Source organism: Pyrgilauda ruficollis, unplaced genomic scaffold (genome assembly GCF_017590135.1).
Source record: "Pyrgilauda ruficollis isolate IOZ18807 unplaced genomic scaffold, ASM1759013v1 scaffold204, whole genome shotgun sequence".
In the NCBI taxonomy this organism is placed as follows: Eukaryota; Metazoa; Chordata; class Aves; order Passeriformes; family Passeridae; genus Pyrgilauda; species Pyrgilauda ruficollis.
Window position 1 is genome coordinate 90,637 of NW_024519652.1, and position 12,225 is coordinate 102,861.

General features: G+C 41.7%; 1 protein-coding gene across 4 annotated transcripts in view; it reads right to left on the reverse strand.

Moving 5' to 3' along the window:
* Positions 1-4,076: 4,076 nt before the first annotated feature.
* LOC121353422 (amyloid beta precursor protein) overlaps positions 4,077-12,225 on the reverse strand; it is a 207,373-nt gene continuing 199,224 nt past the window's right edge. For all 4 annotated transcript variants that reach the window (XM_041467270.1, XM_041467269.1, XM_041467268.1 and 1 more), the window contains one exon: positions 4,077-5,310. In XM_041467270.1, the coding sequence (XP_041323204.1) occupies positions 5,209-5,310 (102 nt within the window). In that variant the 3' untranslated portion in view covers positions 4,077-5,208. The remainder of the gene's footprint in view (positions 5,311-12,225) is intronic.

Consider the following 12,225-nt stretch of genomic DNA (forward strand, 5'->3'; position numbering starts at 1 on the left):
GATGGTCCCCTCCGCACAGCAGCCAAAGGTGGTGGATATTAATGTTCTTTCTCGTGTTGCTTCAGGTCCTCCTAGATCTTGAGTTCAGGGTGGTCCTGCTGACTCCCCAGACAGGCCAAAAAGAAAAACAAGCCAAGCCAAAAAGTGTTCAAGGGAACAAAAAACCCAAAAAGCTGCTGGGAGGATTCCCAGTACAGCCTCCAGTCCAGGGGAAGGGTAGGGAAAAAACTTCTTGCTTTAAGCAAGCAAAAAGCCCAATCCAACAAAAGTAACAATGCAGCATCCCTGGTCCACTCTGTCTGGAGCACACCGGAGAGAGAGAGAGAGTGAACAGAGCCCACATCCAGCGTACCTAGGCTCCAGCCCCGCTCCCTGGTTTACCTTAAAGATACCACAGCCATTTCTGGGCATAAAGCAGATGATTAGGGAATAAAGTATCACCATAAAATCACTCCAAGAGACCAATCACCCTTTAACCTAGGTGGTATCCTGTCTGAAATTGCTGCGGATGCTTTTCTTGAATGATCTTCCTTAGAGAAACTGGGTTACAAACACAGAACCACAGAATTGTCAGGGTTGGAAGGTACCTCTGGAGATTATGTTGTGTTTTAGTTTATAGCAATTACTCCTCATCCTGTCACAGAGCACCACTGAAAAGTCTGCTACGGTCTTCCTAAAAACCTGCTTTGAGGTATTTTTATGTACTGATGGGACCCCTTCTCAGTCTTCTCTTCTCCAGCCTAAACAAGCCCAGCTCCTATGCTGTCTCCTCACAACAGATGCTGAAGACCAGACATGGGAGGCGCTAGTTAGGGAGACTTGCTTTCTAATTCAGTGTCCAAATTCAGCTTTAACTAAGAATCATATTAAAGCCAGAATATTTAATTACTTCATTATAAATCTCAATACTTCTATTTGGAACCTTGAAAGATTTTGCTGTATAGTCAGCCAAATAAATTTCCCAGGACTGTAGAAAGCTGTGGGGAATATTCAGTGCTTGCTTCTTGTAGGAAGGAGAAGGAATAGGTAATTGCTGGAAAGCAATGAGAGAGAAGAGCCATTGTAGCCTGACTTTTAATTGAGCCACATTTTCAAGTTATGGAAAAAGTGCAGAGAAATACAAGCAGACAGTATTATTTGTAACCTGTTCTTATGTATCATTAGGGTGTTTTCATGCACGCTGCCTGGAGGCACTTTAACAGCAGCTTGCCTACTGCCCACAAAATCCATTAGTTTAAACAATAAAAATGAGCCATTTGGCCACACAGTGAAGGCCCTCAGAAATTGCTTTGGTAAGTGCAGACACAGTGAGGATGGAGACTTTGGAGCTGTGCAAAGGTCACAAGAGACGTAGAGGAAAACGCAGCTGCTGTGAGGTGTTGTCTGCAAAGGCAACACAAGCCTTGGTTTGCTTTTCCTAGATAACCACATACTCAGAGAAACACAGCATCATCAAGATTGGAAAGACACCCTCAAGACCATCTAGTACAACTAGAACCACCATAATCACCCCATAACCATGTCCCCAAATGTTGGTTCTCCAGTCTGATTTGGAGGCAGACACTGAATGCAGAGCATGGCACATTTTATGGTAGCTCCACCTCTATGTGCCTGAGAATGTCTGAAGCTTCACTTTACATCTGGTACTCATTAACGCAAGCCAGCCTCAGCAAGACTGCCAGCATTCCCCAAGGACTGAGGCTGACTCTCATCCCTGCCTGGCACCACTCTGGCAGGGACCACCCTCACCGGCTCTGCTGATAAACCTGGAGTGCAAACACTCTCTAACCGTGTTCTGTTGAAATGGACAGGCTAGAAAACTTCTCCCATTTAACAGATCAACTCAACAGACAGGGATATTTTTATTTTATTTATTTCTGCCCCCCCCCCCCCGAGTAATTTTCTCCGGGCTGGAGAATAGCATTTTGTTTCCAGCCCAAGGCTGCATGCCCTGCCTGGTTTATTGCTGAAGAGGGTGATACCAAATCAATCCCACACTTAGAAGCAAGACGTTCAGCTACTGTCCTCAGTGAGCTTTTCTACTTTGTGTTCATTCACACCTAATATAATCTTTCCACAATCTTTCCATTTCTTTGCATGGCTAGAGGTAGGCAGGATGCTGCCACTTTTGCTTGGGAGCATCAGCTTCCAGAGTTGGAGCAGTTGTGGGAGTGTTTCTCTTGAAGTTTTGGGAACTTTGTTCATGCCTTGTGCTTTCCATGCATGTCACGGTGTGCATTTATTGCCTTTCTTTCAGGAGAGTGTGTGTGGAGGGAATCATAAAACCTGATCACTTAGTGCATAAAACAGCAATTTATTAACAGCTCATGCACAAGTAGCAAGAGCAGCACCAGCATCTCACTGGACACATAACCCCACACCAGGAGGCTTGATTCACCAGTCTGGGAACTGGTGTTCAAAGCAATTGCATTTTTCTATAACTGGGATTGCATGGAATTATGGTATTATAAATGAAATTTGCTCTAAAGGCCAGTGGTTCTCTGTATCTTATGGATTACTCATTCCCTCTCAAAGGAATTTTGATAATCCCTCTTTAATGAGACTGGGCTAAATTGACCTGAAGCGGGATCTTCTTCTGTGATCCTGGACATGTGCACAGAAGACAGTCTTACATATCCCTTTCTAGGTGGTGTGACCTATATAGCAACACCTACATAAACAGACACAAGCTTAAACCTCAATATTTATTTATTTATTTTTTTTTTTTAGCAGCTTGGGGCCTGAAAGCCTCTGCTTATGATCACACATTATTCTGGCCCAACCAGTTTGGTTTTAAAACTGGAGAAGGTAAATCCTCTGGGGGTATTTTGTAAGTTTTTTGTAACACACTGGTACTCCAAGGCCTGCAAATAATACCAACCACTTCCAGTGTTCTGATCCCTTGAGATGAATTCCCTTGACACAGTAGAGATGGAAGAGCAAAGGGAATAAACACTTGGTTGGTAACAGGCAATGGGAAGCTCTGCAGTTTTTCCCACTACTGGTTCAGAGTAGTAGGTGCCACCTCATCATCCTGAATCTCCACAGATGGCTTCTGAAACTCCCTGACCTGGTTATTCCCTCACTGACTAAACATCCCTCCTGGCCAGTCTGACAGTACAGCTGTGTTCCAGGCCAGCAGGTGAATGACCTGAACAGGTGAGGTTTTGTATAAGATCATGGATGGGGAAGGACTAGTGAGTAACAGGACTGGAAACTATTATTTTCTCCTAGTTGGAAGTCGGGAGCGACTCAGCCATTTGCCTGAGCTGTGCAGCCCCACTGCAGCCATGCCTCATCTTGCTTGCTGAGACAAAAGCTGCCAGTGATGCTGAAGAAGAGGCTGCCATGGCTTGCACACAAACTGAGTTACAAGAGGCTTTCCCTGAAGAGATCATGCTGTCATTATTCTGCTCCTAGTTGTTCCTTCAATCCTGCTTTATCTAACCCAGTCGCTGTAGAGAAACAGTAATTCACTTTCTTTTTCATAAACACACCCCTCCAGTTTTATTCCAGAACCCATTTCCAAGTTTGAACAGAGGAGTCCTTATTTTGGACTGGGTATAAAAGCTATCTTGAAGATCCCCAGGTCCACTCACCCACTGTGGTCTCATCTCGCTTGGCAGGAGAGCCCTGTGGTGTGAGTTACTGTGCTCTCCCTGTGCCACAGGAGTGCTCCTGGAGGGCCAGGAGCTGAAGGAAGCTCTCAGGCAATGGAGAGAACATGCAAGGCTGGGGGCTATGTATCCCAGCTCACCAATGGCTTTGCCCTCTTCCTGCAGAAAAAAATTCCTGGTGCTGCTGTTCTACCCCTCCTGGGCCCTTGCTGTGAGGCAGCAGAACCAAGCTGGATGCAGTCTGGGAGGCTCCTCCTTGCCTTCACCAATATAGCACATTGCAAGGCATAGATCTTGCCAGAAAGCAGCAGAGGTGTGGGGAGGAGAGGGAAGAACTTGCTGGTAAATCACGCCAGGGGATGGCCAGGAAAGTGGGAGGTTGGTTAACCATCCACGTCATGCTCCTCTGCATGAGCAAGGGTGGCTGGTTGTCACAGAAACGCACTACTACAACAGGGCTCCTCCAGGAATGTATTTATTTACATTAAAACACTGTTTATACAAACTGAAAGAAAAGGAAAAAAGGAAAAGACATCTCAGAGGGTACGTGTGCCAAAGACGGCGCTTCCCACTTTCTGCCCTGTCTCACTGCTGCCTTCCTTCTGCTCTAGTCCAACTGTCAGTGCTGCAATCTCTGTAGGATCCCAACTCTCTCTCAGTGTGAACACCCTTGTATTCTGTTTAAATGGCTTTCAGAACTCTGTTTTCTGCCTCCAAAGAAAACTCTTGCCCACACATTCTTTTCTTAATTTATTTATGTAACACAGTGTAGAAAGCTATCAGTTCATAAGCAATGGCTCTGTACAATCATCCTGTAGAGGACCCCCATTAACTTTTGGCCAGCAGGCACTTCATCCCCCAGAAGTGCTCACAATTAACAGGGACTCTTTTTAATAATTTTTTAAGATCAAAAAGGTACATGGAAAAGAAAATAAAGTTTACCTTTCAATGCCTAAAGTGTGCACATAAAACAGGCACAACAAAACAAATGTGTATTCTCATGATTTCTACATCACTAATACAGCAGGAGCAACAATCCGTACAATAAAATGCAGTTGCAGAGGAAAAGAATTTCAATAACTCGTCCGAAATACTTTTAAAAAATGTTGGTTTACTTTAAAATGCATAGTGATCAGAAAAAAATGCTCAGCAAAGAGAAGCAGCTAAACCCCACAGACACAGAAAGCATCCCCCATCAATTCTTAAAGCATGTTTCAACTAGGACCTAATCTTTGCCACAAATCACAAGAATAATATACAACTGGCTAAGGAACTACATGATAAATAATTGGGAAAGAGAATCTATCCATGCACTAGTTAAATACAGCTAACCTCTTTACAGTACACAAAAAACATTCATTAATAATGTAGTGTAAAGACTGAAATGTAAAGAGAAAGAGAGAGAAAATACATTACCGATTTTATTAATTCAAGTTCAGGCATCTACTTGTGTTACAGCACAGCTGTCAAAAGGCGAGAATGAGTAAATAATAAAGCAGAGTGTTTTTCTTTCTTTCCACATTATAACTGAACACCAATGGGCAGTGAAGCAATTATTCTTCCATTCAACTCATGAGGCTGCTATGATGTCCTAGTTCTGCATCTGTTCAAAGAACTTGTATGTGGGATTTTCGTAGCCATTTTGCTGCATCTTGGAAAGGTGGCGCTCCTCTGGTGTCACTGCAGCATCCACCTGTCAGGAGAGGGAACAACTGGGGTCACATTCCTGCTTAATTCACAGCATACCCCATGTTTCCCCACTTCACGGCCATCCAACATACTTTATATCCTCCGTGTTTGGGCAGAAAGCATTCTCTGGCTCACTTTTTGAACAGATTATGATAATGCACCAAGAACAACTCCACAACTCATTTTATTGCTGCAGGACTTCAAAGACAACTGACCAAAGCCAGCAGTACCAGCTTTGGAATTTGTTGTTTGGATCGGGAAGCAACTCTCCAAAAAAAAAAAGGGGGATGGAGTTTTCCTCTGTCTGCTAGTCCCTCACTAAGAGATTTTTTTCCCCCAGCATATATATCAATATCTATACTTGGGATCAATTTGGACTCTAAAGAATAAAGAAGAAGCTCACTAGGAAGCAGTGGCTTGAGTCTGCCTTCTGCCTGCACTGTGCCTCCAGATCTGTCGCAGCTGTGGTGGTCTCAAAACAAAAAATTAATTGGAAAAGATAAAATGAGGGTAGCAAGGAAATGCCAGAGCAGCCAGGCACAAGGTAAACAAAAAAATCCATTTCACCTAGGGACACAGAACTCCTCTACCTCCAAGGCTGACTTTGGCTCAGTTTAGTGACAAAAACCTTGACATGTCTGCACTGGTTTAAGTATTTATACTTAACAAAAACTGACCTTTCTTGATTACTTGGAAGACAGGCACAAAGCTCAGTTTTGACTTCTCCATTCAATACCTGCATCTTCCCACATCATTTTCTTACTTCACTAACATTACAATAATATAAAACTCCATCAATTTAGAGTGGATGAGAACAGTCTCTAAATCTAATTTAGGTATTTTACCTCTGGTGTAGCTCAGTAGTTGTGTATTCAAAACCTACCGAATCCTGGCTACCTTGCTAAGCACCTATGAAAACAGTCTGCTTGTCAGTTATTTCATTTGCTACCTGATGTATCCAGTGCTTGACAGCTCCTAAAAGCAAAGATAAAAAGTGAATTTTACAGTGTCTAAAATCAGGAAGGTGCCTAAACCTTCATATTCGTATTAGGTATGAATATTTTCCTGTGATTCCTGTAAGTAGTGACCTCTTGGAAATACAGCAAGTCACCTTCAGCAACAAACTAGCCTTTACGAAAGGCTAGTATTCTCTCAAGAAACCCTAACTTTCTCTATCTAACCTTTTAATAAAAATGCAAAGGAGAAGTATTGATGTCTGATACCAATTTTAAATCCACTCTGCAATACTGGAAATGTCTCAGCCTAGTGAGGAGAGAAGATGTTGGTAAGTTGTTCCCTGACACCCGGGAGAAAGACTAAAGGTATGTTCTTCCCATGCCTGGGACCAACACAGGCTGTTCAGGTTTTTTTTGCAGCTGATCTTTCCTCGTGGAAGGTCACAACACAGTACTGGCCACCTTTCCCACAGTCCCACCAAAAAATGGCTCCTCTCAGAGCCATCTCCACTTTATACGCTCTTTTATTTGCCATTTTAATGGTTCTGTGTGGCACATGCATTCAATTACTCAGATGAACTGCTAACCCCAAATTTGATCCATTTTCATATCTGTGCCCCTTTTTATGTCCTGACTCTCAAATTGCATTTTAAATCAACACTGTATCTCTCATCAGATGTGTTTTTCTTATACAGTAATTAGACATTTTCATGAAATATCCAACTTAAAGGTTATATATTGCTCGATGTATATACATATATATATCACTCACAAGCTATTATGAAACTCTTTACAGCTGGGAGCCCTGAGACTTTCAGCACCCCTTGACCCCTGTGGGCAAGGAACAGGATGCCAGACAGAAAGGATCACTGGGCTACACTGACACTGTGTTCTTTGTGTTTCAAATTCTGCAATATAACTTGGACGTTTAATACTGCCATTCACAGGTTTTATTTCTCTTTCTTTTTAAATTGCATTTGCATACAGTATTTCTCTTATGCAATGATCCGCAAATCCACCTGTTTCTTCAACTTATGTGACATGTTTTTAGGTAGCAAGATAATAGCTTAGACATCACTCTTGCTTTATCTCCCTTGTTTGAGAAACTGGGGGAAGACAGAATAACTTCCTCCTTTCCCTGGCCCCTTCCTCCCCAGAAATGACAACCGTTTTCTTCTGAAGGATGCAAACTTCCCCTGGGCAGTCCATGGACTCAGCTTGGCTGTCAACCATCATTTTGATCCAGCAAGGACAGAAGGACCCCATGGCATTTCACAGCCTGTCTCCTCTTCAACCTCCCACTCCCAAATCTCAAGACATCCTGTACAGCCATGTGCTCAGCAGTCAGGGTACGGCTGTGTGCTTGCATTTTAAAGAAAAGTCTGTGCCAGCTGCTCTGTGTCCCCTACACTGGGAGCAGGACTGGAAAGGGATGGGGAGAGGCCCACACCTCACAGCACTCAACTTTGCCACTACCCCAGCAGCTGGGCTGCTTTCTGCTGCTTCACCTGTCCTTTCTGGGGCTGCCAACTTCTCCCTCCACAAAAATGCACCATCTAGATCCATATGCACTGGATCTTTGACTGGCAATCCCTCCATGCTATTAGTGTTCAGTAGAGCACTTGTTTTGCCAGCAGTTTAGCAGCAGTAGAGCCTAACAAACCCACTCCACACAGATTTTGTACAAATGTACTAAAGGCTTAATCCCCACCCTAAGGACTCATGAATTTAACAGCATTAGCAGCATTTTGTTAGCTGCTGCTGAAGTTGTTGTGAAAATGGCGGTGAAGGCAAGAACAAAGCAGGAACATGTTCCTGCAGCCTTTTCAGCACTTACAGAAAATAAGAATAAAAGCAGGTACAGAGGAAAAGTCACCCTTCTGTTCACTCTTGAAAGGGCTGCTACAGCACCAAGGCAGCCCTGGTTCTTCTACACTGTTATCACCACTATCTCAGAGCATCCAGTGCTTCTTCAAATCATGATGTGAGAAGGTCACAATTCACAACTAATCCTACTAACAGATTCTTTTCTAGCATAAAATTAAAACTCAGCATGAAGCTCTAGCATTTATGGACCAGGGTTCCATGTGTATCAATACCTGCCCGAGAGCATTTTCATTACTAGGAGGCACCCCCACTAGGCTGGGATGCCAAAACGTGTGCTAGACTTCTGTCTTTAAGCTCCAAACAATACTGTATTGAACTCTATCACTCATTTTAGTTTAAGTCCTCATTTAGCTTTTCTTATTCATGACTAGAAATTGTGGTAAGTATACAGCATAACCTACTTATGAAAAAGAAACTGAGAGACCACCATAAATTAAAAAGGAATCAAGAAAACTGCAATGCAGAAGAGACCAAAGAATTGATGAGATACTTGGAAGAAAATCAAGGAGAAAGAGATTAGGAAGAAAAAAAGGAAGGACAGTAAAAAAAGACTGATTTTTAAATGCCTTTGCACAATTGTACAGTATTAAAAATTTTTGTTTGATAAGAAGTTTCTAGCGAAAGTCCAGTAAACTCCAAAATACGGCATTTATAACTAAAAGGGATTTACTGAAGATCGAACTTGCAATCTTAGTAATTTTTTTTTAAAATTTCCTCTTTAGCCCTTAAAATAACTAGTGCTGGTACCTCCTCACCTTCCTGTAGCTCTCTGCTGCAGGGTAATCCATCAAACCTAAGTGTCCTATCACTCATTCTGCATGTCTTCTATTTTCTTTTACCCATTTTGATGCTACCAAACTCTTCACGTTTCTTACAACATCTGCCCTAGGTACCACTCTGCCAAATGACATGTTTTGCACCCAATTATCTCCTTGTCTGTAAATTCCCAAAACCCCTCACCATTTTAAGAAGCTTTTCCCATTCATTATAGAGGTGGCAGAAGCTGAGCACAGCATGTAAGAGGTGTAGGTGCTCTGGTTCAACACTTCTCTTTTCTATGACATGATGTCTCTTGAAAAAACACCTCAGTCAGGGAGATAACCTCTTGTGAGACTGTTTGTCCACCTATCCCCTTCAGCAATTTCAGCATCTGCTCCATGCTGCAAAGACCTCCTGTTGTCACTGCTGGAGGTCCCACTCATGAGCTTTGAATAGGATATCCTCACAGAGGAGAAGCTGAGACAGTCAGCGGTTGCCCAGTGCACAGGAGATGTGAGAATCTCTGTTTTGCCACCCACCTTCATGGAGAAAATATGCAGATAGCTGGGGTGGGTGCACTTGCAAAAAATTCCTTCAAAACATTTGTTGGAGCCCCTGTGTGCACATGTAAATAAGTAATTTTCAATCTCTCAGTAATTTATTTACTTAACTATGAAAGTTTTTTTCCTGGGGAGGCTGAACAACTTTGGAACATTTTTATTCTCAGACTAGGGAAAAAATGACACTTCTAAATAGGACAAGTATATCCATTCTCAGAGCTTAAAAAAGGCTAACAGGATTTTTAATAACTTATTTTGTTAGAAAAAGTCAGTGAAATGAGAGAGTACAACAGAGGTGACTTTTTGGAAGACAAGAATGCAGGTGGAACAAGACCTGTTTAGTTATCTTTCATTATCACTGGGTTAAATTCACACAGTAACTTCTGACACACAACAAAGAGGTGGCAAATTAGTTAAAATACACTCAGCCAAGCTAGAGCTGATGTAGAGTTATTTTTACATCAAGTGATTTTGCTCTCCCTTGCTTATTGTACACAGTATACTAGAGGTGGGCTGTAGCTAAATAAATTAATTCTCTTTAGAATGTAACAGCTTTATTTTGAAGACATTTTAGTATTAGACATCAATTGTATATAGCTTTTTTTTTTTTTTTTGTCCCCAATACAAGTGCTACATAATTTTTACCAACTTAGGATAAAAGCAGAAAAAACAGATGTTATGCCTTTCTTGCAGGCAAGAAGCTTGGACAGCGAGGCTGTGAAGACCACAGAGCAAGTCAGGCAGAAGGAGGAATCCTGGCTGCCAAGGCCAGCAAATCCACAAGGCAACACAATCTAGAGTGTGATACTATAAATCCACTAATATTCTTGGTACATCTGCATGCTAGAGCTTTATGGTTCTATCTGTAAAATTTTTTACAGATAAAAATCACATAATATTTATTAAGTCATGCTGTCCTTTTGACATGAATTACTTATTCAGCTTGTGCATGCTATTTCTAGGTCAACAGTTCCAAATTCACTGTTACCAAAGAAAGCTTGTAGAAGTCGAGAATCACCTTTGCCACCTCATTCTATCAGATGCAACCCACCTGGAATTTTAAGGTTGTACTGTGTCTTAGGTTGCAATGCAAGATTTAACCAAAAGTATGTATTCTATTACTATCTGTTAAAACCAGGTGGGGCAGCGTTCTTTATCTCTTCCATGACCCATCCCTCATACCTCTGGAAAGATATCTTCTGTTAATGGGCCAGCTATTAAAACCAGGTGTTCTATCTCTTCCACAACCAAACCTCCCTCCAGGAAATATCTTCTGTTAATGAGCCATTGAGTGTGACTGCATGACTGATAAAATTACATCGCCCCACTGGGAGATGTTCCACCCAAGGGGAGGAGCCAAGCATTCCTACCTGGATATAATCTGAGATTTGGAACACCACAGTCAGCCTTTTTCCACTGGATTCCCAGACCCATCCATAACACCACTGAATCTTCAGAGGAAAATGACACCCTTCTACAGGATCACTGCTTCAACAGAACCACATCTGTCACTCCAGGAGGACTGCACCAACACCATTACATCAGACTGCTACCAACACACTGACTGACAAGGTGTCAGGTTGTATTCTGACTCTGTCAGTGTTTTTGTACTACTGCCTTTTAATTTTCCTATTAAGTTGTAGTTTGTTGTTGTTTTATTTTTTTAAATTTATACATACTAGTAAAGAACTGTTATTCCTATCCTCATATCTTTGCCTGAGAGGCCCTAAATTTCAAAATTATAGTAATTTGGAGGGAGTAGGTTTACATTTTCCTTTCTGAGGGAGGCTCCTGCCTTCCTTAGCAGACATCTGTCTTTCAAACCAAGACATACTGCAAAAATGCCATGTCTACATTCAATATCTGATCTGGGGTTTGGCTTAACAAGGTTTCTGTTTTTTCCATTATTACTAAATTCACCCAAAAGAGAGTCTCTGGTGGCACAACTGTTGGTAGCAGATATCCAGATATCCACCAGCTTGGTAGATTAATACTAAAATCTGCTTCAATTTTCTACAAAATGGGCTGAAAGATATCACATCAAAAGCTAAAGCTGAGATTCCTGTTTGCTATTTTCTGCCTCTTGGTCCAAAATTCTGCAAAGGTTGCTATCTGTGCAAATCACCCCACACTGTTGGTGATATTCTGACCATGTCTCTTTGGAAAGTTTCAAAACACATGGATAAGCACAGCATGGACACAAGGATGCACAAGCATAGGCTTAAGACAAAGCATACACAAATAATTCTTAAGACCCTTTGTAATCCCAGACACTGGAATAAATGCATCGTGAAGCATGTGTGTCTCCAGCAAGAACAAAGCAAGGTTCATTTGACTCAAGATTAAACCAACATGAACTATGGACTTGATCAAGACTTCAGTTTCAATCAAAAATGTAAAATACCAATTCTAAAAGGCAAAAATAAACAAGTGTCTCAAGTGCTTACTAATACAAGTACTATCTGCAAACCAGGCACTCACAGCAAACTAAGCAGGAAGAAAAAGAGTTACATGAACCTCTTCCAGTTCTCATAATGAAGTCTTTCTGCTTACACAGCTCTTATCTTAAAGTCATGAAATAGATAAAATATTTTAAATTACTGTAAATCAACCACAAATCTCCTTGGCAGACTGAGAAGAGACAAAGATTTTCATCTTGAAAATCCTGTGTAAGAGCCTTATATATTATTTGTTTCTCAAAACAATGAGTTTCAGATTAGCCATAAATCCAAAGATGTTTGTCGCAACAAAAAATCT